This window comes from Bison bison, unplaced genomic scaffold, assembly GCF_000754665.1.
Source record: "Bison bison bison isolate TAMUID 2011002044 unplaced genomic scaffold, Bison_UMD1.0 scf7180017864383, whole genome shotgun sequence".
NCBI lineage: Eukaryota > Metazoa > Chordata > Mammalia > Artiodactyla > Bovidae > Bison > Bison bison.
Genome location: NW_011494955.1, coordinates 6,848,111 through 6,872,721, shown reverse-complemented (window position 1 = coordinate 6,872,721; position 24,611 = coordinate 6,848,111). Strand labels below are relative to the sequence as shown.

The following is a 24,611-nucleotide window of genomic DNA, read 5'->3' as shown; positions in this document are numbered from 1 at the left end:
TCTTCTTAATATCTTCTGCTTCTGTTAGGTCCATACCGTTTCTGTCCTTTATTGAGCCCATCTTTGCATGAAATGTTGTTGGTATCTCTAATTTTCTTGAAGAGATCTCTAGTCTTTCCCATTCTGTTGTTTTCCTCTATTTCTTTGCATTGATCGCTGAGGAAGGCTTTCTTATCTCTTCTTGCTATTCTTTGAAACTCTGGATTCAAATGCTTATATCTTTCCTTTTCTCCTTTGCTTTTTGCTTCTCTTCTTTTCACAGCTATTTGTAAGGCCTCCCCAGACAGCCATTTTGCTTTTTTGCATTTCTTTTCCATGGGGATGGTCTTGATCCCTGTCTCCTGTACAATGTCATGAACTTCATTCCATAGTTCATCAGGCACTGTATCAGATCTAGGCCCTTAAATGAGTAAAACCCATGTTAATTCAAGAGTTAGTCATGATTAGTATTATGCTCATCATTGTATGTAGGGGTTCACAGGGCATGTTCATCTGTAGTTTCATGAGCTGTTGCCGTACAGGCCTCTAAGTTGTACATATTTATAGACCCACCAGCAGTGAGGTAACTGTTCCAACAAAAACCTAAAAATGAAACAAAGCCAAAAAAAAGAAAGAAACAAAGCCAAAAAAGTGTATGAGAGTGCCTGTTTTCTGACACTTGTCTTTTCAAACTTTGATATTTGATTTTGCATAACCGTTTCATTTGCATGTCTCCTTGAGTGAAGCTAAACTTCAGGTTGTGGTCTGAAAACCCATTCAGTCTTGGATTCTTTCTCTATTTCTGCCTCCATCGAGCTGCTGCTTCTCTTCTGCTGTCTTTTTTTTTTAATAATTATTTGGCTGCTCTGGGTTCTAGTTGTGCAGGATCTTACATCTTCGTTGTGGCATTCGAGATCCTTAGTTGTGCTGCAGGATCTAGTTTCCTGACCAGGGACTGAACTCCGGCCCCCTGCATTGGGAGTATGGGGTCTTAGCCGCTGGATCACCAGGGAAGTTGCTTCCTGCTGTCTTTTATATGCATAGCTATTTTTTTTTTTTTAAGTTCTGTTTATATATTTTATTTTTGGCTGCGCTGAGTCTTCAGCTGCTGTGCGGGAGCTACCTCTAGTTGTGGCAGGCAGGGGTTACTCTTTGTTGTGGGGTGCTAGGGCTTCTCACTGCAGTGGTTTCTCTTTTTGCAGAGCATTGGGCCAGGCATTCAGACTTCAGTAGTTGTGGTGCATGGGCTTAGTTGCTCTGCGGCATGTGGGGTCTTCCCAGTGCAGGGGTCAGACCTGTGCCCCCGCATTGGCAGGTGGATTCTTAACACTAGACCACGAGGGAAGTAATGTCTGTGCTTTTCAATATGCTTTGTAAGTTTGTCATAGCTTTTCTTCCAAGGAGCAAGCGTCTTTTAATTTCATAGCTTCAGTCACCACCTGCAGTGATTTTTGGAGCCCAAAAAAATAAAGTCTGTTACTGTTTCCATTGTTTCCCCATCTATTTGCCATGGGGTGATGGGACTGGATGCCCTGATCTTAGTTTTTTAAATGTTGAGTTTTAAGCCAGCTTTTTCACTCTCCTCTTTCACTTTCATCAAGAGGCTCTTTAGTTCTTCGCTTTCTGCCATAAGGGTGGTGTCATCTGCATATCTGAGGTTATTGATATTTTTCCCGGCAATCTTGATTCCAGCTTGTGCTTCATCCAGCCCTGCATTTCGCGTGATATATTCTGCATATAAGTTAAATAAACAGGGTGACAATACACACCCTTATCATACTCCTTTCCCAATTTGGAACTAGTTTGTTGTTCCATATCCGGTTCTAACTGCTGCTTCTTGTCCTGCATACAGATTTCTCAGGAGGCAGGTAAGGTGGTCTGGCATTCCCATCTCTTGAAGAATTTTCCACAGTTTGTAATGATCCACACAATCAAAGGCTTTGGCATAATCATTAAAGCAGAAGTAGATGTTTTTCTGGAACTCTTGCTTTTTCTATGATCCAATGGATGTTGGCAATTTGATCTCTGGTTTTCTCTGCCTTTTCTAAATCCAGCTTGAACATCTGGAAGTTCATGGTTGACATACTGTTGAAGCCTGACTTGGAGAAGTTTGAGTATCACTTTGCTAGCGTGTGAGATGAATGCGATTGTGTGGTAGTTTGAGCATTCTTTGGCATTGCCTTTCTTTGGCATTGGAATGAAAACTGACCTTTTCCAGTCCTGTGGCCACTGCTGAGTTTTCCAAATTTGCTGACATTTTGAGTGCAGCACTTTCACAGCATCATCTTTTAGAATTTGAAATAGCTTAGCTGGAATTTTGTCACCTCCACTAGCTTTATTCGTAGTGATGCTTCCTAAGGCTCACTTGAGTTCACGTTCTAGGATGTCTGGCTTTAGTGAGTAATTACACCATCGTGGTTATTTGGGTCATGAAGATCTTTTTTGTACAGTTCTTCTGTGTATTCTTGCCATCTCTTCTTAATATCTTCTGCTTCTGTTAGGTCCATACCGTTTCTGTCCTTTATTGAGCCCATCTTTGCATGAAATGTTGCCTTGGTATCTCTAATTTTCTTGAAGAAGAGATCTCTAGTCTTTCCCATTCTATGTTTTCCTCTATTTCTTTGCCTTGATCACTGAGGAAGGCTTTCTTATCTATCCTTGCTGTTCTTTGGAACTCTGCATTCAGATGGTATATCTTTCCTTTTCTCCTTTGCCTTTAGCTTCTCTTCTTTTCTCAGCTATTTGTAAGGCCTCCTCAGACAACCATTTTGCCTTTTTGCATTTCTATTTTTGGGGGATGGTCTTGACCACTGCCTCCTGTACAGTGTCACAAGCCTCCATCCACAGTTCTTCAGGCACTCTGTCTATCAGATCTAATGCCTTGAATTTGTTTCTCACTTCCACTGTATAATCGTAAGGGATTTGATTTAGGTCATTCCTGAATGGTCTAGTGGTTTTCCCTACTTTCTTCAATTTAAGTCTGAATTTGGCAATAAGGGGTTCACCATCTGAGCCACAGTCAGCTCCCGGTCTTGTTTTTGCTGACTGTATAGAGCTTCTCCATCTTTGGTAGCAAAGAATATAATCAGTCTGATTTCGGTGTTGACCATCTTGTGATGTACATGTGTAGAGTCTTCTCTTGTGTTGTTGGAAGAGGGTGTTTGCTATGACCAGTGTGTTCTCTTGGCAAAACTCTATTAGTCTTTGCCCTGCTTCATTCCGTATTCCAAGACCAAATTTGCCTGTTACTCCAGGTATCATTTGACTTCCTACTTTTGCATTCCAGTCCCCTATAATGAAAAGGACATCTTTTTTGGGTGCTAGTTCTAAAAGGTCTTGGAGGTCTTCATAGAACCGTTCCACTTCAGCTTCTTCAGTGTTACTGGTTGGGGCATAGACTTGGATTACTGTGATACTGAATGGTTTGCCTTGGAAACAAACAGAGAGCATTCTGTCGTTTTTGAGATTGCATCCAAGTACTGCATTTCGGACTCTTTTGTTGACTATGAGGCTACTCCATTTTTTCTAAGGGATTCTTGCCCACAGTAGCAGATATAATGGTCATCTGAATTAAATTTGCCCGTTCCAGTCCAGTTTAGTTCACTGATTCCTAAAATGTCAATGTTCACTTTTGCCATCTCCTGTTTGACCACTTCCAATTTACCCTGATTCACCGACCATCCAGGTTCCTATGCAGTATTGTTCTTTACAGCATCGGACTTTACTTCCACCACCAGTCACACCCACGACGCGGCGTTGTTCTCGCTTTGACAGCAGGGAGGCCCTCTGCTGTCTTTCAGATGCTGACGTCCTGAACTGGACTTGCACCGCACCTTGGTGTTCACGTGTCTGTTCAGCACCCTCAGTCAGATACTCTACAGGCTCCACACACTCAGCACGTTCAGAATCAGTCTCTTTGTTTTCTTCTCTATGCCAGCGTCTTCCTTGTGTTTTTCGTCTCAAGGAATGCCCTTCCTAGTCATATAAGTGGTTTGAATGTAGGCTTTGGGACAGACAGACAGACTGAATCCTGAGTCTGCTTTTTCCTACCTAGTTCACCTTTGATAATCAACCTTTCACACTCCCTGTTCTCTCATCTAAAAATGCAGATGATAACAATCCCTGTTGTGTAGGGTTGTGATAATAGCTAAGTTAGATGTTGCGTGTGAAGCTGCAGCCCAGCCCTGGCACAGTGTAATCAGTGTTGGATGCTATAATTATCATCTAGGTGTTTCCCTTGATATTATCCTTTACCTTACTAATGTTGAATTAATCCTCCAATCCTGTCCGTTCTACTTCCTCAAGCTCTCAGACTTGCCCTCTTTTCTCAACCCCCAGTGGTTCAGGCCACTTTGGCCTTTCTCTAGATTCCTGAAGTAGCTTCTTAACCTGTTTCTTTCTCTCCATTCTTGTCTCCCTCTAATCTGCAGCCAGATTGATCTTTCTAAAATGCCTGGGTGATCAGTTTATTCCTTAACTGAAACTCCCTTCAGTGGCTTTCCATTCATTGTCTTCGGGCAAGTCCTGACTCCTTGATCTTCACACAAAGCCCTGACAGACCTCTGAGCCTTAGTTGTCTCATTGAGGAAATGGGTAGAATGAAAGGACGGTATAAAGTGTTTGACGTATAGTTGCCACTCATTAAATGGAAATGCTCTTACCTATTTTTTAAATATTTATTTATATATTACTCACTTGGCTGCACCAGGTCTTCATTGCAGCATGCAGGATCTTATAGCTGCAACATGTGGGATCTAGTTCCCTGACCAGGGATGGAACCTGGGTCCTCTGCATTGGGAGTGTGGAGTCTTAGCCACTGAGCCACCAGGGAAGTCCCTGATCTTATTCTGAGTACATGTTTATTGAATGAATGAATGAATGGAGGAACTTAGAGGGGAGACTGAAGGGATCAAAGCTATCTAACTCAGTTCCCTCTCCTCTTCAGGCGTGATGTAGGCCTTTTCGGGGTGCTGAATGAAATTGCAAATTCAGAGGAAGAGGGTAAGTGTGTTTACCTGCAGCCTTCTCTGGTTCTGTGGTTGCCATCTCCCCTCCATATTCTCCGTAATTCATCCCAATACCTGTTGGCCCAGCGCCTTTCCCTTTATCCCTGTATTCCTGGCCCAGTTGTCTCCCCTGGTGCTATCTTCTCTCACCTCTACCTACCCCTCATGCCGCAGATTGGGTGTCCAGATCACTTGTTGGGTGGAAGGGCCTGGAGAGTGCTTGCCCTTGCTCAGTCCTTACCTAGGAAGGTGCCCAGTGAGAGCCCTGTGAACGGTTTAATCACGGCTGCTTCCTCAACCCCACAGTGTTTGAGTGGGTGAAGACGGCATCCAGCTGGGCCCTGGCACTCTGTCGATGGGCCTCCTCCCTCCACGGGTCCCTGTTTCCCCATCTGTCTGTAAGTTTGGCTTCTGCCACTGGCCCTCCCTGCTGCTACTCTCTGCTCCTACCATTTTCTGTGCCTTAGGGTCAGGCTGTGATGGGAAGACGGCAGAGGGTGGGAATGGTCCAGCTCCCCGTGGGAGCTTTGAGGGGATAAGCTCCCTTTGTCCCAGTGCATCCTCTGTCTGCTTTGTCATTACAGCTTAGGAGCGAAGATCTGATTGCTGAATTTGCTCAAGTCACAAACTGGTGAGTGTACCAGCTCTGGGGCTTTTGTTAGAAGGAAGTCCTGAATCTTGAAACTTCTGGGGAGATGGAAAAACAAGGCAGAGACTCCTCCCACCCCTTCCCTGACTGTTCCCCATGTTCTCGCTCCTTCTACCTCCCAATAAAGAAAGAAACAGCAAAAAATGGTAAACGGTCCCATGTGGAAGGCAGCCTGAGCTCTGGGCCCAGGTGTGGCGAGGTGCAGTTCGGACTCTTGACTCTCACTCCTGCCCCAGGTCCAGCTGCTGCTTGCGGGTCTTTGCATGGCACCCCCACACCAACAAGTTTGCTGTGGCTCTGCTGGATGACTCAGTCCGGGTGTATAATGCCAACAGGTATGTGTGGCGCACTGGGTGGGCTCTGACTCTTTTAAGTCTCCATCTCTCAGTCCCCACTTCCTTCTCCAGCTCTGGTGCCCCGGGAGTCCTGCAGTTCCTGAGCCCAGTCCGATGGCTCTTTTCAGAACTGGGGTCAGGGAGGCCCCACAGCTGGATGCATCCTCTTTCCAAACCCAGCCTTTATCCTGTCCTCTGTCCCACCCTACCCCCAGGCACTGGATGGTCTGCTTTCTTCTCTGGGTGTCTGTCCTCAATTACACTCAGGTCCCCTCCCCTTAGTGTCCCTGCTTTGACTCTGTCCCCTCCCATTTCACCCCAGCACTATCGTCCCCTCCCTGAAGCACCGGCTGCAGCGCAATGTGGCAGCCCTGGCCTGGAAGCCCCTCAGTGCCTCTGTCTTGGCTGTGGCCTGCCAGAGCTGCATTCTCATCTGGACTCTGGATCCCACGTCCTTGTCTACCCGGTGAGTTCCAGCAGTCTCTTACCTTGACTCGAGGCCATGGGTTGGTGGGGTCTGGGAGGAAAAGTTCTTTATCCTCACAGCACTTCCCATGGCTACAGAAGCAGACCTAAGGCCAAGGTGGAGGTTCTGCGAAGCGGTAATCTAGAGAAAGGGACAGAACTAGGGGCTTCTGGGATTGTGGGGAGTGTGCACCTGTGGATCATGAAGTGGAAAGAAAGTCTCTTTGGGAGGACTGCCAGATGCAAGTTTAACAGGAGGGAGAAAGGCAATTAATATAGATATGGAATTAATATGGATTTGAGCTGAAACCAGTGAAAATGGAAAAAGAATCCCCACAAGAACTAAATATAAAACCAGAAACTGGTTCTTTAAATTTTGAATAAAGATTTTGGCTCGCTTTATTAAGGCAAAAGAGAAAATCAAAGTATACTATTTTCAGAATGGGAAAAGAGAGAGAACCACGGATATGGAAGAAAATAGAATTATTAGAGAATATTTTATACATTTAGACCAGCACATTTGAAAACCTAAGGAAATGTTTGATTTTCTACCAAATACGTGTTACCAAAGTGGATGAGTTGTGCCACTAAAAAAGATGACAGACTGAGATGATTTTATGATGATTGCCTAATTGTCAGAGAAAAGATAATCTCCATGTTATTGGAACTAATCCAGATCATAGAAAAATTTGGAAAGCCTCCTGATTTGTTTCTTCCTTTTAATAAACTTTATATGGACGTAATTTTAGATTTTTGGAAAAGCTGCAAAGATAGTACAGAGGGTTTGGCTATACCGTCACACCATTTCCCCCATTGTTAATATCTGATATTACCATGTTACATCGATCAAAACTAAGAAACTGACATTCGAATGTTGTTATTAACTAAACTATAGACTTTGTTTACATTTCACCAGTTTTCCCATTAATGTCCTCTATCTGTCCCATCCTGATTTGTTTTTTATAAAGTTAATGTGACCCTAAAACTGAAACCTGACAATAGGTAGTATAAGAAAGAAACTATTTGAATACTGATTTTAAAATCCTAAATAAAAGACTACCAAATAGAATCCAAAAGCATATTAAAAAAAAATTTTTTTTTAACCTAGTGGAATTTTCCAGAAATTAGAAACTATTTACCATTAGGACATATATTAAAATGATTTATTACACTGGCAAATTAAGGGAGAAAAATGTTTGTATTAATAAATGCCCTTGAATAAGCAGACATCCTGCTGAATGCATAAAGTAAACAGGAATACACAGAGATGACCTAAACATAAAGAGTATATACTCAAAATCAGTGGCTGCCATATTAAACCGTGAAATAGGAAATAGTAAAAGTTTTTCCAGTAATGTCAGGATAAAGACAGAGGTATTGTTGCCACCATATTAATCAACAGTAGTTTTGGATGTTCTTGTGAGTGCAGTAAAACAAGAAAAAGGAATGTGGTAAAGTCTTGAGAAAGAAGATAAAATTAATTTTTTTGGAGATATGATTTTACACCTAGATAAAACAAGAGATTCAACTAAAAGAAACTTTAATCTGGTAAGAAATGTTAGTAGTACCATAATTGGATCCAGGAAACTGAAAAGGTCATAGCTTTCCTTTGTACCAGTAAGAATCAGCTGAGAAATTGTGATGAAAAATATGTTCTATTACAACAGGTCCAATAATTACTATAGGTTACTAGGAATAAATTGTTAAATTTATTTAATGTTAGACATCTGAAGAAAGTGGTTGAAGAATATTAAAGGAAGAAAAAAGTGAAGTCACTCAGTCATGTCCAACTCTTTGCGACCCCATGGACTATCCTACCAGGCTCCTCCAGGCCTCCTTCCAGGCAAGAATACTGGAGTGGATTGCCATTTCCTTCTCCAGGAGATCTTCCTGACCCAGGAATTGAACCCAGGTCTCCCACATTGTCGGCGGACGCTTTACCGTCTGAGCCACCCGGGAAGTCAATGTTAAAACAAGAATATTAAACAAAAGCTTAATTAATGGCGGGACATGCTGCTGTATTCCTGGATAGGAAAATTTAATCATAAAGATGTCAAGTTAAGTATATTTCCGATTAGCATTCTACTGAATTGTTTTTGTGAACTGGAAAAAATGCTATTTAGAGTTTTTATGAAAGAATAAATGTGGAAGGCTGGCCACGGATGTTTGCAAAGGAAGCGCATGGACAGGAGACTTGCCTCTAGGCATTGAAATGTTTCATGAAGTCACAGTAACACAAAGATACTGCCATGAGGTCAGACAAGCGCATCAGTGTGTCAGAACAACATTCAGGGACAGACCTAGGAATTCATGGAAATTTAATATATGATGAATTTGGCCTGCATTGCAATAGACAAGTTCAGATTTCTTTTTTTTTAGTGGTTTTGACATAATTGGCTATCCATTTAGAAAATGATAAAGTTCAGCCTTGCTTCACATTTTATATACAAATAAATTCCAAGCTGATAAAAAAACTAAGTATAAAAATACATAATTAAAAGGACTAGAAAAATATATAGGATTTTTTTTTTTGCCCATTCAGAATGACAGTATTATTAAAACTGAAATGTTTGATAACATCCATTATTAGCAAGAGTAGGAAACATGGCATAGTGTGGTACAAACTTTTTTTTTTAATTATTTTATTTTGGCTGCACCTGGTCTTTGTTGCTGCGTGTGGGCTTTCTCTAGTTGCAGTGAGCAGGGGCTTTCTCTGGTTGCAGTGTGCGAGCTTCTCATTGCAATGGCTTCTCTTGTTGAGACCACAGGCTCTAGGGAACACAGGCTTCAGTGGTTGCGGCACAGGGGCTCAGTAGTTGCGGCTCCCAGGGTCTAGAGCTCTGGCTCAGCAGTTACGGTGCACTGGCCTGTGGAATCTTCCTGCACCAGGGATCGAACTGGTGTCCCCTGCATTGTGAGGCAGATTCTTAACCACTGGGCCACTAGGGAAGCCCCACAAACTTTTCAGAAAATAATTTGTTGGCATATTTATCTTTTGAAAGGTGCAAGTCTTTTACCCACAATTCCATTTTAATACTGTATTCTATACAAATAATGACATGAGTACATAAAGATGTAAAGAATACTTTGCAGTACTATATGTAATAAAAAAATCACCAACAACTGAAGTGTCTGTGGAAGCACGACTGAATAAATAATAGTTCATCTATTCAGTGGAATACAGTGAGGCCACTGAAAAGAATGAGATGGATCTCTGTAAACTGATGTATTGTAAAATTAAGAGTAACTTGTAGACTGGTGACCTCATTAGAGCTAAAGGTGGGTGTACAGTTGGGAGGAAAAAGGACAGAGTGGCATTAATTGATAGTAGCCTGCACTTTTTGGGCCAAGTATGTCGCTCTGGAGATTCAGAGCTGACTGACACAGCTGGTGGCCTCAGTTAGTTCCCAGCCTAGTCGGGGAGGTTGCCACATGCGCCATCTTTGATGAGCAGAAAACGAGGCAGGGCACCGAGGAGGGAAGCTAACTGTGACAAGGAAACACAGAGAGGTTTGGGAGCACAGGTTGAATTCTGAGGAGTGGCAGATAACTAGAAAGATAAGAGATTGGAACTGTGAGGTGATGTCATGGGGTATCCTGGCCTCCAGCCAGGATGGGCCTGTGGAGAGAGGGTTCTCATCCAGAGCAGAGCATGCATCTCCCCAGCCCAGCACCATAGAACTTTACTTGTCACAAGTTTTGTCTCTTTCGGACTTCCCTGGTGGCTCAGTGGTAAAGAATGTACCTGTCGATGCAGCAGACACAGGTTCAATACCTGATCCAGGAAGATTCCCACATTCTTCAGAGCAACTAAGCTTGGGAGCCTGTGCTCTATTGAGCCTGTGCTCTAGAGCCCAGAAACCACAACTACTGAGCTCCCGTGCCCTAAAGCCCATGCTCCGCAACCAGAGAAGCCATTGCAACAAGAAGCTCCTCTAATGCAACTAGAGAAAAAACCCACGTGGCCACAAGGATCCAGCACAGCCAATAAATAAATGAGTAACAGGAGTAATAATAAAGTTCTTGTCTGTCTCAGGTTTACCCGCTTTCACCCTTTCTGGGCCTCCTGGTAGTGACTGCCCTTGCTTCCTTCTTGTTTTCCTTTAACTTCCATTATTCTTACTCCTGCATTCAGAGGGCCCACAGGGATGGGGCAGTGTTAGCAGGCGGAGGCAAGGGAGCAGAGTCACAGGGCTTTCTTCTTGTCTTCTGACCCCACGCCGTCTCCCTTCTGCAGACCCTCTTCTGGCTGTGCCCAGGTGCTCTCTCACCCTGGGCACACACCCGTTACCAGCTTGGCTTGGGCCCCTAGTGGGGGGCGGCTGCTCTCAGCTTCCCCTGTGGACGCTGCCATCCTGGTGAGTTGATCCCCATACCTCTTGGGGTCACTTCAGCCACACCCCTCAGACTTGAGGGAAGAGCTGCCTTTGCCTGGTGGTGGGAAGTACACTGCGGGAGGCGAGGAACAGTTATCCATTCAGTCTTAAATTTATCCAAGGTGCAGGAGCACCCTGCTCCTCACATGTAAAATTCTGCTCGCTGTTTCCTCCTGTTTCAACCCTCTCCACTTCCTCCCCTCTCTGGATCTTTGTACCTCAGGGAAGGGGGTCTGTGGGGTGTTGAGGATACTGTCTCACTGTCCCCCCCTCTCCTAGGTATGGGATGTCTCAACAGAGACCTGTGTTCCCCTTCCCTGGTTTCGGGGAGGTGGGGTTACGAACCTGCTCTGGTCCCCAGATGGCAGCAAAGTCTTGGCTACCACTCCTTCAGCTGTCTTTCGGTGAGTGTGGGGAGAGCGGAAGTGGGCAGGAAGGATGTGGAGAAAGGCCCTAAGCTTCTGGAACTTCCAGCTGCACAGCCTTCTGTCCCCATTCCCATTCCCCTCAACCTGGGACTGACAGGCAGGGAGGTCTGAGCTGTGAGACCTGCAACTCTAAGCTGTGGCCTGCTTCTCTGGCACAGAGTCTGGGAGGCCCAGATGTGGACTTGCGAGCGGTGGCCTACCCTCTCGGGGCGATGCCAGGTAGGAGGGAGTGTGCGGTGCAGGAGCTGGGGGGGAGGTTGGCTGTACTTGCCCCCCACCTCCTCTACTTCTCTTGCTCCTGTGCGTCCTTCCTGTATTCTCATAGACTACCCTTTTCCTGCCCTTTGCTCCCTGACCCCAGACTGGCTGCTGGAGCCCCAGTGGAAACCGCCTGCTGTTCACCGTGTTGGGGGAACCGCTTATTTACTCCTTGTCATTCCCAGAACGTTGTGGTGAGTCAGGGGCAACACTTCCGGATGCACAATAGCTGGGGTAGTCAGAGGGAGGAAAGAGCCATCTGGAATATGCTGCCTTGAAGGAAAAAGGGAAGTAAAGAAGCTCGGAAGACTTGAGAGGCATTGATGCCTGTGATGGGGAGGAGACGGGGAACCGGGGGAGAGGGGCCCTTTTCCTACACTTAAGAGCACCTGCTCTGATCCACAGGTGAGGGAAAGGGGTATGTTGGAGGCGCCAAGTCCGCTACGATAGTGGCAGATCTGTCTGAGACCACCATACAGACACCAGATGGCGAGGAGAGGTAAGCTGGGTGGGTGAGGAGAGGACGGAGACAAGGCTGGGAGGGACCACGCAGAGCCCGGCAACCTGCTGTTCTCACTTATAGACTTGGGGGAGAGGCTCACTCCATGGTCTGGGACCCAAGCGGGGAGCGGCTAGCTGTGCTCATGAAAGGTAAGAGGTGGTGAGGAAGGCCTCTGCTGAGGCTGCACCATCTTCCCATCAGTCAAGTGTATCCGTGTCCTGGCAGCAGTTCTGCTGTGCCCCTGCCCTGGGATTTGGCCTCCAGAGTTCCTTCCTATCCCTTGTCCATCTCTTATAGGCAATCCTCGGGTCCAGAATGGGAAACCAGTCATCCTCCTTTTTCGAACTCGAAACAGCCCTGTGTTTGAGCTACTTCCTTGGTAAGTGCTGGGTTCCTCACTGGCCCTCCCATACCAAACCCACATCCCACTATACCTGCCTTCTGCCTCCAGCTGCCTGCTCACCTTCTCTTCGTCTAGTGGCATTATCCAGGGGGAGCTAGGAGCCCAGGCCCAGCTCATCACTTTCCATCCTTCCTTCAACAAAGGAGCTCTGCTCAGCGTGGTGAGTAGGCCAGCTGCTGGGCTGCAGGAGTGGGGAGGAGCTGAGGGCCACGGCTACTGGGTGGCTCTGCCGGAAATAGCCCTTCTCTGGACCCAGGCTGACTTTGCTCCCCTCTCTCTGCAGTGCTGGTCCACAGGCCGGGTCACCCACATCCCTCTGTACTTTGTCAATGCCCGGTTTCCACGCTTTAGCCCAGTGCTTGGCCGAGCCCAGGAGCCCCCCGCTGGGGGTGGAGGCTCTATTCACGATCTACCTCTGTTTACTGAGACATCCCTAACCTCTGCCCCTTGGGACCCTCTCCCAGGGCCACCCCCTGCTCGGCCCCACTCCCCTCACTCCCACTTTCAGTAATAAAAGTGTCCTTTCTTGCTTTCCACTTAATTATGAGACTTTGTCTTTTCCAGTGAGTTGCACTGGGGTACACTGAAGGAAAAAAAAGGCATGGACTTAGGGTTTAAATCTTGGCTTTCACTTTTTAGTCACTCCTTGTGAATCTGGTCATTATTTACCCTTAAGAACTGGATAGTTTTCAAATGATTTGAAAGCAAAACTGAGAAAATACGTAGCACCAGCTCTGGCACATAATAGATGTTACACTTTCCCCAAATTTAAGCAAGCTCCCAGAATAGTGCAGGGGAGTAATAGAACATTATTTGGTCAGCATGAGATGGGAGTTTTATTGGACCATGGGATTTGGGGCAGGTGTAGGTGCTGGGCGCTGGGCCAAGGTGGCACGGGCCATGCTCAGGGCACCCTCTCGGGTACGGTGCCCACCAATGAAGCCGCTGGCATGAACAAAGATGCAGCCAGGAATTCCACTGATCTGGTCCAGGGCCTCATCCCGAAGACCCCTCCATGGCTCTAGCAGGGGCAACCTACGAGTGAGCAGAAAAGGGAGTTGGTGGGGGCAAATGGAGGTCGTGAGGAACTGGGAGAGGGGGAGCAGAGGCCTAGGTTAGTGGCTGCCTCCTCTGATGGGGCTGAAACATGCCTGAAGGGCTGCAGGGTGGACCCCTAGGCCCTCACCTGCTCTGGAACGAATGGGGCTCCTTAGGCACACACTGCACCCGCCACTGTCCAGCCTGGTCTGTGTAGATAACAAAGGTGATGGTCCCTGCAGGGGACAGCCCCAACTCCAGCTGATAGAGGTGCTCCTTCCAGGGGCAGCCACCCTTTTCCAGTTCTATTATCTCCCCGCTTGGGTCCACCTGCAAAGGAAGTGGAGCTGGCACAGACGGCTCAGGGTAGGAGCATGAGCCCCAACAGGCCAGCAGCCTGCCAGCACGCACTCTCTAGGGCCGCAGTGCCTCTTCCCAGGTCCATACCTGGAACCTCTTGGCCAGGGCCTCTTCCACCAGGGTCCGCGCTGGCAGCCAGCTGTTCTGGTAGAAATCAAGTCTCTGCAGGAACTCCTCTCGAACCAGGTCCATTGCACGCTTGAACCCAGCCTGGGTATGAGAACCATGGTGCTGGCCCGAACTAACTCTGCTAGGGCTCAAGAGGCCAAGCCCGCTCACTTCCTCCCCTGATTTTCACACACCTCAGTCTCTTTTCCCCAGGCCCTCCTTACCTCAGTGTCTTGGTTGGGCTGGTTCCAGGTGGGATTAAGCCGAGCAACCCTGGCGCTCAGCGTGGTGGTCAGCAGGTACCGAGGCTCTCCCTCCTCCCACTGGGAAATCCCATTATCCACCGCATCTACTTCCTCCACGAAGTTTTCATACATCTAAGGCAGCAGTAGGAGAAAGGCTCTGGAGGGCACTATTTGCATAAAGCTTTATAGATCTCAGAATGTATGCATATACAGTCTTTCATCTTCACAAGGATCCTGCAAGAATCTCCCAACATTACTTGGACGATGAGAGGGGTAATTGCAGAGTTCAGCAACTTCCTGAAAGGCAGAGAGCATACAGCGCTAGGGCTGAATTCAGATCACCTGATTTCTGATCCAGTGCTTACTCTGCTGCTGCTGCTGCTAAGTCGATTCAGTCGTGTCCGATTCTGTGCGACCCCATAGACGGCAGCCCACCAGGCTCCCCCGTCCCTGGGATTCTCCAGGCAAGAACACTGGAGTGGGTTGCCATTTCCTTCTCCAATGCATGAAAGTGAAAAGTGAAAGTGAAGTTGCTCAGTCGTGTCTGACTCTTAGCGACCCTATGGATTGCAGCCTACCAGGCTCCTCCGTCCATGGGATTTTCCAGGCAAGAGTACTGGAGTGGGGTGCCATTGCCTTCTCCAGTGCTCACTCTACTACAGCTCAAAGCCCGAGCCAAGGCCAGCATGTGTGGGGAGGGGGCTGCTGTGTTCTGAACAAGGAAAGTCTTGAGTTCCCTGATGGGCTCTGTGGGGTGGATCCTCATGGCTGAGGGCAGGTAAATCTCCAGCTGATCCACTTAATGAGCTACAGGAGGGTCTGATCAAGCACACCCATCAAGTGGGAGAAGATAAGTACTAGACATCAAGGGCTGGAATGTGGTCCTGGGGCAGCCCATGATGTACCACATGGCATCTCCTGAGCCTAAAGAAATGGTAGGATGCCTCAAGAATCTGGGGGCAGAAAAGGACATGGGATATCAGTATTTAATGCAAAACTGCCTTACAAAATAGGCCTACATTTAAACACATCTGTGGTATGTAGGAAAAGTGCTACTCAGGGAGAGGTGGAAAAGAAACTCCTCTCTGCCCAGCACCAACTGGTCTGAACCCCCAACCCGAGGCTCCGTTAAAACTTGGGTGCAATTTTAATATCCAAAACATACAAACAGTCCACCAGGACTTCCCTGGTGGTCCAATGACTAAGATTCTGTACTTACAATACAAAGGGCCCAAGTTCAGTCCCTGGTCAGGGAACTAAGATCCCATGTGCCACAGCCAAACAAATAAATAATGACTATTTTTTAAAAAAACAGCTCATATAACCTAACATCAAAACCAAACAACCCAACTGAAAAATAGGCAGAACTGGATATTTTCCCAGAGAAGATCTACAGATGGCCAAAAGGCCATCAACATTACTGATTATCAGAGAAATGCAAATTAAACCACAACTGAGATATTACATCACACTTGTCAGAATGGCTATCATCAAAAATACCACAAGGAACACATGTTGCTGAGGATGTGGAGAAAAGGGAGCCCTTGTACACTGTTGGTGGGAATGGAGATTAGTGCAGCCACTGTGGGAAACAGTATGGAAGTTCCTCAAGTTAAAAATAGAACTATCATATGACCCAGCAATTCTGGGTATTTATCTGAAACAAACAAAAATACTAATTCAAAAAGAGATATGCACCTCAATGTTCACAGCAGCATCATGTGCAACAGTCAAGGTGTGAAAGCAACCTAAGTGTCCATCAACAGATGAGTGGATAAAGAAGATGTAGTGTACAACAGGATATGACTTAGCCATAAAATGAAAAAAATAATGAAAATTTGCCATTTCCAACAACATGGATGGACTATAACAAACTCACAGACCTAACAAATTAGTGGCTACCAAAGGGAAGAGGGAAGAGAGGAGGAGCAAGATGGGGTTGGGTTAAGAGGTACCAGCTGCTGCTGCTGCTGCTAAGTCGCTTCAGTCGTGTCCGACTCTGTGTGACCCCATAGACAGCCCACCAGGCTCCCCTGTCCCTGGGATTTTCCAGGCAAGAACTCTGGAGTGGGTTGCCATTTCCTTCTCCGATGCATGAAAGTGAAAAGTGAAAGTGAAGTTGCTCAGTCATGTCCGACTCTTAGCGACCCCATGGACTGCAGCCCACCAGGCTCCTCCGTCCATGGGATTTTCCAGGCAAGAGTACTGGAGTGGGGTGGAGGTACAAACTACTATATGTAAAATAAATCAGCGTATCCCTGGTGATCCAGTGGCTAAGACTCCAAGCTCCCAATGCAGGGGGTCTGGGTTTGATCCCTGGTTGGGGAACTAGATCCCACATGCCACAGTTAAGACCCAGCATAGCCAAAAAAATTAAATAAACATTAAAAAAGAGAACATGCTTAAAATAAGCCACAAGAAAATACTTTATAGCACATGGAATATAGCCAATATTCTATCATAACTCTAAGCAGGGTATAATCTTCAAAAATTGTGAATCACTATGTAGTACACCAGAAACATAATAAAACCTTGGGTATAATTTAGTTCAGTTGCTTAGAAACCCCTCAGCAGTAGAAGGGAAAATTGACCCAGGCAGTCTAAAACCTATTCCAGAAGCTCCAATTTAAACACTCACATTTATTCAACTCTTTTGGATCACACTAATGCTGTGTCATAGAGGAGACAGACAAGCCGAGACAGAGAACTGAACTCGACAGCCCATCTGCAAAAAATAGAGTTGACTGCATCTGAAGTTTGTCTTGTGAACTTCACAGGAGCAGGGTCAAGTAGCTGACCTCAGAATCATGGATCCAAGTGCATGCCAGGGCCACTAGCCCTTGTTGCTTCCCCAACCACAGCCACCTGAACTGCCTGCAGGGGGCGCTGGTGGAACCTGAAGAGGTTTTCATAATCAAACCCTTCCCAGTTTCCCAACTCACTGTGCCTTTGAAAACAGCAGTGCCTGAGATATGCTGCCCTCCACCTTCAGGGCAGCCAGCACCTTAGTCACATGCTGCCAAACGTAAGCAGCCTGGTCTACTTCCAAGTTGTTGAACAATTGTTTTTTATGTGTGTCAGGGCATGCTTTACAGTTTTCAAAGCCCTTCCCCATACATTACCTCATCCATGTCTCACAACCACCCGAGAATGGAGGCAGGAGAGATTGCCCATCCCCCCGTGAGGAGACGGGCTTGACTAAGCCAGAGGGCGGTGGGCCAGCACGGGTCACCCTGACCTGAGCGTGGTCGTGAGTGTCGCTCTAGCCCACGGGGTGGAGATGCACGTGGGGGGCATCTCTGTCCTTGGGTCCCCACCTTGTCATACAGGGTGCCCACCATGCCGTCCTCTTCGCTAGTGCCCAGCAACTGGGCCAGCAGCTTGTGCCCGAAGTGCAGATAGATGAGTCCCGCACTGCTCAGCTTGGTCTGCCATGGCTTCCCAGGGGACAGGGAGCTCATGGTCTCTGTGAAAGACCTGAGGAGCACAGGGAGGTGGGGCTAACGCCAACTGCCCCGGCTCAGCCACTGCATGCGCACGTGCAGGCACAGCGCGGTGGGGAGGCTGGGGAACACCAAGGGAACTGGGAGAAAGCCTGGCTGGGGAGGCTTTGGCTTGTCCTCAGGGGTTAACACAGACTTGAGTCTGGAGTCCCCATGCATCCGTTGGGCTTCCCTGGTGGCTCAGATGTCATCTGACAAGGATTAACTCGGTGCTTACAACATGCCCAGACTTTGTTGTAAACATTAGAGATGAAAAAAACTAAGACTCTGTCCCTGCCTTCAAGTTTATCTTCCTAAGGCAGATGTACAGGGACACATGGACACACCTGGCCACACACCGCCCCCCGTGCACACTGACATGAGCAACCAAAGGAATGCTCCAGCCGGTTATAAACAAGGAAAGGGCTCAGGAGAAGAACCTTCAGGTCATTCTTGGAAGATGAATTAGTGGGTGTGTGGCAGACACATAAAGGGGAAAGGAGAAAAGGCATTCCAAGTAGAGGGAACATGTATAATGCCTAAGAGAAAGGTATCCATGGAACCGCAAGAAAGCAGCTTGGGATGGGGAATAAGAGGCAGAAGATAAAGCAGGAGCTGGACCAGGGCAGGCCTTGAATGCTACACTTCAGAGTCTGAAGTTTATCTGTAGGTAAAGAGGAGCCACTGAGAGACTTTAAGCCAGAGCATGTCAGAAAGAGCACTGTGCCAGCCAGCATGGGGAAGCGATCCAAGATCACCTGCAATGATCCGGGTGAGTGAGGAAGGCAGGGGCTTGAACAGCCTTGGGACAGAGGGTACGGAAATGGTATGATAGTTCTTAGAACAGTAGAAACCACAGTAAATACCAGTCCATCAGAATCACAAAGGAAGCTCATTTTTTCATTCTAATGATTTTTATTATTAAATATTAAGTAAACACAAAAATACCTATAAAATACTCATAAGGTATAAAGACTAATAACAATAATGTCCCAGAAAAGATTCAGGAAGAAGCAAAACTAAATAAATAGTTGATGCAAACAGATAAGACGTATGTGCTAAACTGTACACAAGAGCATGCAAGGCCATGATGAGCACAAAATTCAGGACGCTGCTACTCCTGGGGAGGCGCGGATGGGGTGCGGAAGAGGCACAGGTACAGGTGCTAAGATCATGGTAATGGTCTACTTCTTCGGCCGGGAGATCGATTCATGGGTGTTCATTCTATGTTTTATATACCAGAAATATTAAATATATTGTTTTACATGTCAAATATGGCACACTTTTTTAAAAAGTATATAAAATCATCAGAAAAAAAGAAGCACTCAATTACGTCAAGTGCCACAAAGAAGTCAGTTAAGTGAGAGGGTTTTAAGGTGACAGGTCAGTCAGTTAACCCTCAACCAGCAACCTGAGCCTGGCATTGAGGTCACTGGTGCCCTTTCCACCAGCATTTCCGGTAGAGGGACTGGAAAAGACCTGGCTGAATGAATGATAGGATGGACAAAAGGAATGAACTCAAAGAAATGTGGAGCCAGGGTCAGCTCTTCTTTTCAAGAATGCCTGAGAAGTGAGGGTGAGATTAGGTCGTACACACCGGGAGCATTCCCTCTCCACATCACTAATGAAAAGTAATATGTATACTTACATAAAAAAGACAAAGATAGGGAGGAAAGGAGAGAGAGAGAAAGAGAAAAACAGACTTAAAACCTCCTCATGATACCCCAGAGAATAACCACTTTAAACAGCGTGGTGTATGTGAGGGAGGGGGTCATGGGTTTTTTTTCAGTCCCTTGTTTTCAAGATGGGAGATGTGTAAACAGAGTTTCTTTCTTCAGGTAAGAAGTAGAAACACCGATATACAGAGTCCCAAAGCAGGAAGTGATACACTGGAAAACAGAAGGGTTTCCTGAATTGGAAAGAGGGAGTTGATTCAGGAGTGAGAAACTGAGGAAGTACACGCAGGAAAAGCTCAATTTCTTTTGAAAGAAAAGAGACAGGATCACTCACCGAGAAAGTTTGATGAGGTAGGGGCTTGAGGAGAGGGAAAAAGATTGGAGAGGTACTTGGGATTCTGGCCTATCCGTGGACAAGAACGATTTCCCAGCGGTAGAGTGTCAATGACATAGAAGACAACACACAGCTGAACTATCACCACCTACCACAATCACGTGGGCCAGCAGTCTGAGGTAGGGTAGCAAGGGCACAAGAACGGATTAATCCCTGCTGGGGTATTCAGTGAGGTAAGGATAAGGCTGGTGGGAGAAAAGCCTGACTGAACCAAAGAAGTGAGTGAGTCGGTAAGGGCCCCGGGGTGACCAAGGGAGGCCACGGCAGATGCGAGGGCTCAAGGAAGCACAAAGCCAACTAGATGGGTGCAGAGTAGGTGGCGCACTGGAAGCATGGGAGACAGTAGTCCCATGGGACTCAAGGACGAGGCGGTTCCCTTCGCTGACAAGAACCACGGCAGTGGCCTGGGGCACTGAGAAAATTAAAGAAATGGTAGTGAGTACTCACCTCTGGTGATGGTCATATCGGTGTCTCTGAGGGTCGTATTCGCCACCCACGTCTACCACGATGTCACAAGCAGCCAGTTTCTCGGGGTCTCGGGTCCGCACAATCTCTGCCTCCTGCAGGGGACACAGGAGGTGAGGGGGTTGCCTGGGTCGCACAGGTAGGGGATTAAGGTTGGGCTTCCAAGGAGCAGAGGAGGGGAGAGGGGTGCTCGGACGGGACACCCTTAGGAGGACGCGGTCCACCCCGGAGATTTGGCGGCCGCCTCCGGGTCAGTTTGCGCGGCCTGTACCTACCCGGTACTCCGGTAGGAGGCGCAGCAAAGCGCACGCCAGCGCCTCATCGCAGTGGAAGGTGCCATTGTGCGTCCCGATTCGGGGCGGGGCCATGAGGTGGCTGCGGGGTCTTTTGGAAGGTGCGACGGGCTCCAGGCTGAGCTTGAGATGCGGGCTCCGGAGAGGTAGCGGCGGCAACAGGACAGGCAGGAAACCGCGCAGGAAGCGGTGGCCCATACAGCTTTCTCCACGAGGAGTCAGTAAGGGAGCCGACCCGGAAGGGGAAACGCCTGCGCAGCCCCACTTCCGGTTGCCAGTTGTTCCTATGGCAACGGGCCGCGCAGAGAGGGCTTGCCGCCCAGCATTGAATTTTTTTATTATTGCTTTTGTTTTACCCAGGGCTAGACCACTGCTTTGCCACCTGGTGCCCAAAGTTGCATTAAAAACAATGCTGAGAGGTCATACCTTGAAGCTTTATGATGGCATTTTCCGTCTTCTCAAATTTCTATACCACAGTTTTTAATTTTTAATATAAATTTATTTTAATTGGAGGCTAATTACTTTACAATATTGTATTGGTTTTGCCATACATCAACATGAATCCGCCACGGGTGTACACGTATTCCCCATCCTGAATCCCCCTCCCACCTCCCTCTCCCCTCCCCATACCATCCCTCTGGGTCATCCCAGTGCACCAGTCCGGAGCATCCTGTATCACCAGCATTGAATTTTGACTCCAGTTTCTCGCAGATTCCCAAGTGGAGCCCCCAAGATGAGCACTGCATCACTCCTGCTTATCAGGCTCCAGGCAGGGGCACACCCTCTCACCACCACCCTCCCACCTCCTCACCTAATGCAAGAAAAGGCCACCACTCTGCCCAGCTGGCTCATTTATTAGCATTAAACACAGACCCTCTTCTTTCCCCATTCCAGGAAACCACGTCCACAAAGTCCCAGGCCCCAGAAGCAGGCACCCTCTGCCCCATTTCTGAAACAAGCTCTCAGGCCTTGGCGGTAGCCTGAGCTGCTCCCAGGGTTGTGAGCTGCTGAATCTTCTGGCTCATCATCTCCATGACAGCTGTGGAATAAAAGAAGAGTCAGACCCTGGGCAGGAGCTAAAGGGGAGAGCCCAGAGTTAAGGAAAATTGACAGGCAGACTACTACAGTTAATTAACTTTCAACACAGAGATTCACTGTAGAGGGCAAACACAACACCAATTTAGAATCTCAATTGTCAATAATATGAGATGTGAAAGTCGATCAGTCGTGTCTGACTCTTGGCGACCCCATGGACGGAGGATCGGCTTCTCTGTCCACGGGGATTTTCCAAGCAAGAATATTGGAGTAGGTTGCCATTTCCTTCCCCAAGGGCTCTTTCCAACCCAGGGATCGAACCCAGGTCTCCCGTATTGCAGGTGGATTCTTTACTGTCTGAACCACCAGGGAAGCTCATATGAGAACCACTGGGATATAAAAAGGAACAAAATACAGTGTCAAATGAGTCACATATACCCAGAATATAATAATGTGGAAAAGATGTTTGCTTTTAGAACAGTGGTTCTTAATCCTGACTGTATATCACACAGGGAGCTTTAAAAACAAACAAACACTGTTCTCTGGAATCTCACCCTACTGATTCACAGTTGATCCTTGAACAATACCTGTTTGAACTGTGTGGGTCCACTTACATGTTTTTTTCCCCCAGTACTAAATACTATAGTACGACACGATCTACAATTGGTTGAATCTGCAAACTTGAAACCGAGGATACAGAGGGGTAGACTATAAATTATATGCAGATTTTCTTCCACTTCACCAAGGTTTGGTACCCCTAACCCCCACATTGTTCAAGGGTCAACTGTAGTTGGTTTGGAGTCGCCCAGGTTTTCAAAAAACTATCTGCGTGATTCTAATATGCAGCCAGGGCTATAACTGCTAGTAGTTGGCTGCTGCTGCTGCTGCTGCTGCTGCTAAGTCGCTTCAGTTGTGTCCAACTCTGTGCGACCCCACAGACAGCAGCCTATTAGGCTCCTCTGTCCCTGGGATTCTCCAGGCAAGAATACTGGAGTGGGTTGCCATTTCCTTCTCCAATGCATGAAAGTAAATAGTGAAAGTGAAGTCGCTCAGTCATGTCTGACTCTTAGCGACCCCATGGACTGCAGCCTACCAGGGCTCCGTCCATGGATTTTCCAGGCGAGAGTACTGGAGTGGGGTGCCATTGCCTTCTCTGAGTAGTTGGCTAGTTATGGCTATATTTCTTTGCTGTGTTCATTTACATGCACCTGCTCCCTCATTCCATCCCCAATAAATAGGAACTCAAACACAAAAACACATGATTTTCTTTCTCTAAATTTCTCAAGCACCAAAGGCAGTGGGTATGTTAGACACAGAATCTAAGGAGTAATGCATCAAGATACCAAACAAAAAACCACGGTTTTAATCCAGCAAAGGGGATACTCCCTCCCATGGTTCACACTGCAATCCATGTCTGTTATTATGGAGGCAGAAAGGGTCTGAAGAGGTGTCCAAGGCAAGCTTACCCTGTTTCATGGCGTGCTTCTCCTGCAGAGCTGGCTGGATTTTTTCCATTTGCTTGGTAAGGAAGTCTATCTTCCTCTTGAAGAAGTCCTTGGCATCCTCAGCTGTCTGCAAGGTCAGAGTGAATGAGAGGTAACCCATTCTGTACGCCAGCTCTCCCCCTCAGAGATGCATTCTTATGTTCCCTTCCACTCACCTTCTCTACGTAGTAGCCAGTTCCCACATCGATAAGCACATGTTCCACATCATGTAGCTTCCCGGGGACATACATCTGAGAGGCAAGGATTAAGGGAAAACTAGCCCAGTATGAGTCATGATTCCCTGTCAGCTAGTTCAGCTTGACCTACCAACACCCTCCTTTTCTAAAAGGGAGGCAGGAATTCCCTGGAGGTCCAGTCACTAGGAGTTACTGCTTTCACTGCTGGGGCTTGGGTTCAATCCCTGGTAGGGGAACTAAGATCCCACAAGCCATGGGATGGAGTCAAAAAAAATAAACAAACAAACAAAAATTTAAAAGGAATAAGCTACAAGGCACATCTGAAGGCCTACAAACTCCACATGAGGAGAGACAGGGAAGCTGGTTCCTTATGGAGAAAAATCACATGTGCTGATCTTGTTCTGATCCCATCTGCCATCCTGCAAGCAGTTCTTACAATTCTTACCATTATTCCTTCCAGAAAGACTAGATATTAGAGCAATTAGAATGATAGATCATTAGAATGACAGAACAGGATAATTTTTTCCTGCTGCTGTTAAGTAACAGAGTGAAAAGCCAACCTCACTTTCTCTTTAACACTCCCAGACATTAATTAGCTAATTCCTGATGGATTTAATGTTGATTATTTAAGTAATCCCTGCTACACTGCTATTCCTTTGTTTCCTTTTCAGCCTGTCCATTCTCAGGTAGTTTATGGGTGCCCTATTGCCGTAACTTGCTCACTCAAGTAAAACATTCAACAGCTAAGACATAATCCATGTTTCTTAGTAACAATAGTTAGGAATAAGAGCCATAATTAAACTGAAATTGAGGATTAATAAACAGAACCAACCCCTTTGTTTCCAAATCCTCTATTCTTCTATTGCTTATGTTTTCTAAGTTACAGTAAAAACGTAAACCACCAGTTCTACCCCCCTACTAGGTTATATCCTCAGAGCAAAGGGAAATAATCACACCTCAAGTCTAAATACATACATCTGGGTGCTCACCAAGCATTACTTAGTTCCTGGCCTTAGGTTAGACAGCAGAGCTAAGCTTGTGTTAATAGCGGTCTCAGAACCATCTAGGCACTCTGGAATAATCAATATCTCCCGCCCTTTTTGGAAGGTTGTTAGGTGTGAAGGAGAAAACGAGAGGGCAGGGAAGAGGCTCCTGCGGAAAGGATACAGAACTCGTCAATGGGACAAGTAATTCTTTCCCTGTGAAAGCAATTAAGACAAACATGTGGGGAAGGTTGGCAGCTCCAACTTTAAAAGGGAGTTTCAAAAGGGAACGGCGCCCGAAAACTATACGAAAAGGACGAACAGGGGCAACAGGAGCAGAAAAATATCCTGGACATTTCAACTCTAGATAAGCAACATGCAAAGGGCTCCTGCAGCGACAATACGTAATGGACTGCTCTCTCGTCTCAGGTAAGAAAACTGGATTAGGAG

General features: G+C 46.8%; 3 protein-coding genes across 4 annotated transcripts in view; 1 reads left to right on the top strand and 2 right to left on the bottom strand.

The window, feature by feature from the left end:
- The window catches only part of AAAS (achalasia, adrenocortical insufficiency, alacrimia), a 16,177-nt gene extending 3,235 nt beyond the window's left edge, over nt 1-12,942 (top strand). For both annotated transcript variants that reach the window (XM_010857922.1, XM_010857921.1), the window contains exons 3-16: nt 4,925-4,980; nt 5,292-5,383; nt 5,570-5,616; nt 5,871-5,969; nt 6,292-6,435; nt 10,672-10,792; nt 11,090-11,214; nt 11,397-11,457; nt 11,600-11,690; nt 11,902-11,995; nt 12,080-12,147; nt 12,296-12,377; nt 12,477-12,561; nt 12,685-12,942. In XM_010857922.1, the coding sequence (XP_010856224.1) occupies nt 4,925-4,980; nt 5,292-5,383; nt 5,570-5,616; nt 5,871-5,969; nt 6,292-6,435; nt 10,672-10,792; nt 11,090-11,214; nt 11,397-11,457; nt 11,600-11,690; nt 11,902-11,995; nt 12,080-12,147; nt 12,296-12,377; nt 12,477-12,561; nt 12,685-12,912 (1,393 nt within the window). In that variant the 3' untranslated portion in view covers nt 12,913-12,942. The remainder of the gene's footprint in view (nt 1-4,924; nt 4,981-5,291; nt 5,384-5,569; nt 5,617-5,870; nt 5,970-6,291; nt 6,436-10,671; nt 10,793-11,089; nt 11,215-11,396; nt 11,458-11,599; nt 11,691-11,901; nt 11,996-12,079; nt 12,148-12,295; nt 12,378-12,476; nt 12,562-12,684) is intronic.
- A 271-nt stretch (nt 12,943-13,213) lies between these two features.
- LOC105001578 (chromosome unknown open reading frame, human C12orf10) lies at nt 13,214-20,693 on the bottom strand. Its single transcript, XM_010857920.1, has 7 exons — nt 20,445-20,693; nt 20,152-20,264; nt 17,470-17,629; nt 14,132-14,284; nt 13,887-14,009; nt 13,588-13,769; nt 13,214-13,436 (listed from the first exon to the last, which is right to left on the bottom strand). Exons 1-7 carry the CDS (start codon nt 20,658-20,660, stop codon nt 13,238-13,240), a joined length of 1,146 nt encoding a protein of 381 aa, XP_010856222.1. The 5' UTR covers nt 20,661-20,693; the 3' UTR covers nt 13,214-13,237.
- Nucleotides 20,694-21,296: 603 nt separating this feature from the next.
- PFDN5 (prefoldin subunit 5) overlaps nt 21,297-24,611 on the bottom strand; it is a 3,900-nt gene continuing 585 nt past the window's right edge. Inside the window, exons 3-6 of the mRNA XM_010857919.1 lie at nt 24,346-24,377; nt 23,158-23,232; nt 22,964-23,069; nt 21,297-21,501 (exon numbers count right to left, since the gene is read on the bottom strand). Of these exons, the coding sequence (XP_010856221.1) occupies nt 21,425-21,501; nt 22,964-23,069; nt 23,158-23,232; nt 24,346-24,377 (290 nt within the window). The 3' untranslated portion in view covers nt 21,297-21,424. The remainder of the gene's footprint in view (nt 21,502-22,963; nt 23,070-23,157; nt 23,233-24,345; nt 24,378-24,611) is intronic.

Bases quoted from the DNA above. Each gene is read 5' to 3' on its own strand.
- LOC105001578 (XM_010857920.1), bottom strand. From the start codon at position 20,660: ATGGGCCACCGCTTCCTGCGCGGTTTCCTGCCTGTCCTGTTGCCGCCG. The intron at 14,010-14,131 runs GTAAGGAGGGCC...TCTCATACCCAG, and splicing joins AGCCCAACCAAGACACTGAG to GCTGGGTTCAAGCGTGCAAT. The intron at 13,770-13,886 runs GTATGGACCTGG...CTTCCTTTGCAG, and splicing joins CCCTGGCCAAGAGGTTCCAG to GTGGACCCAAGCGGGGAGAT.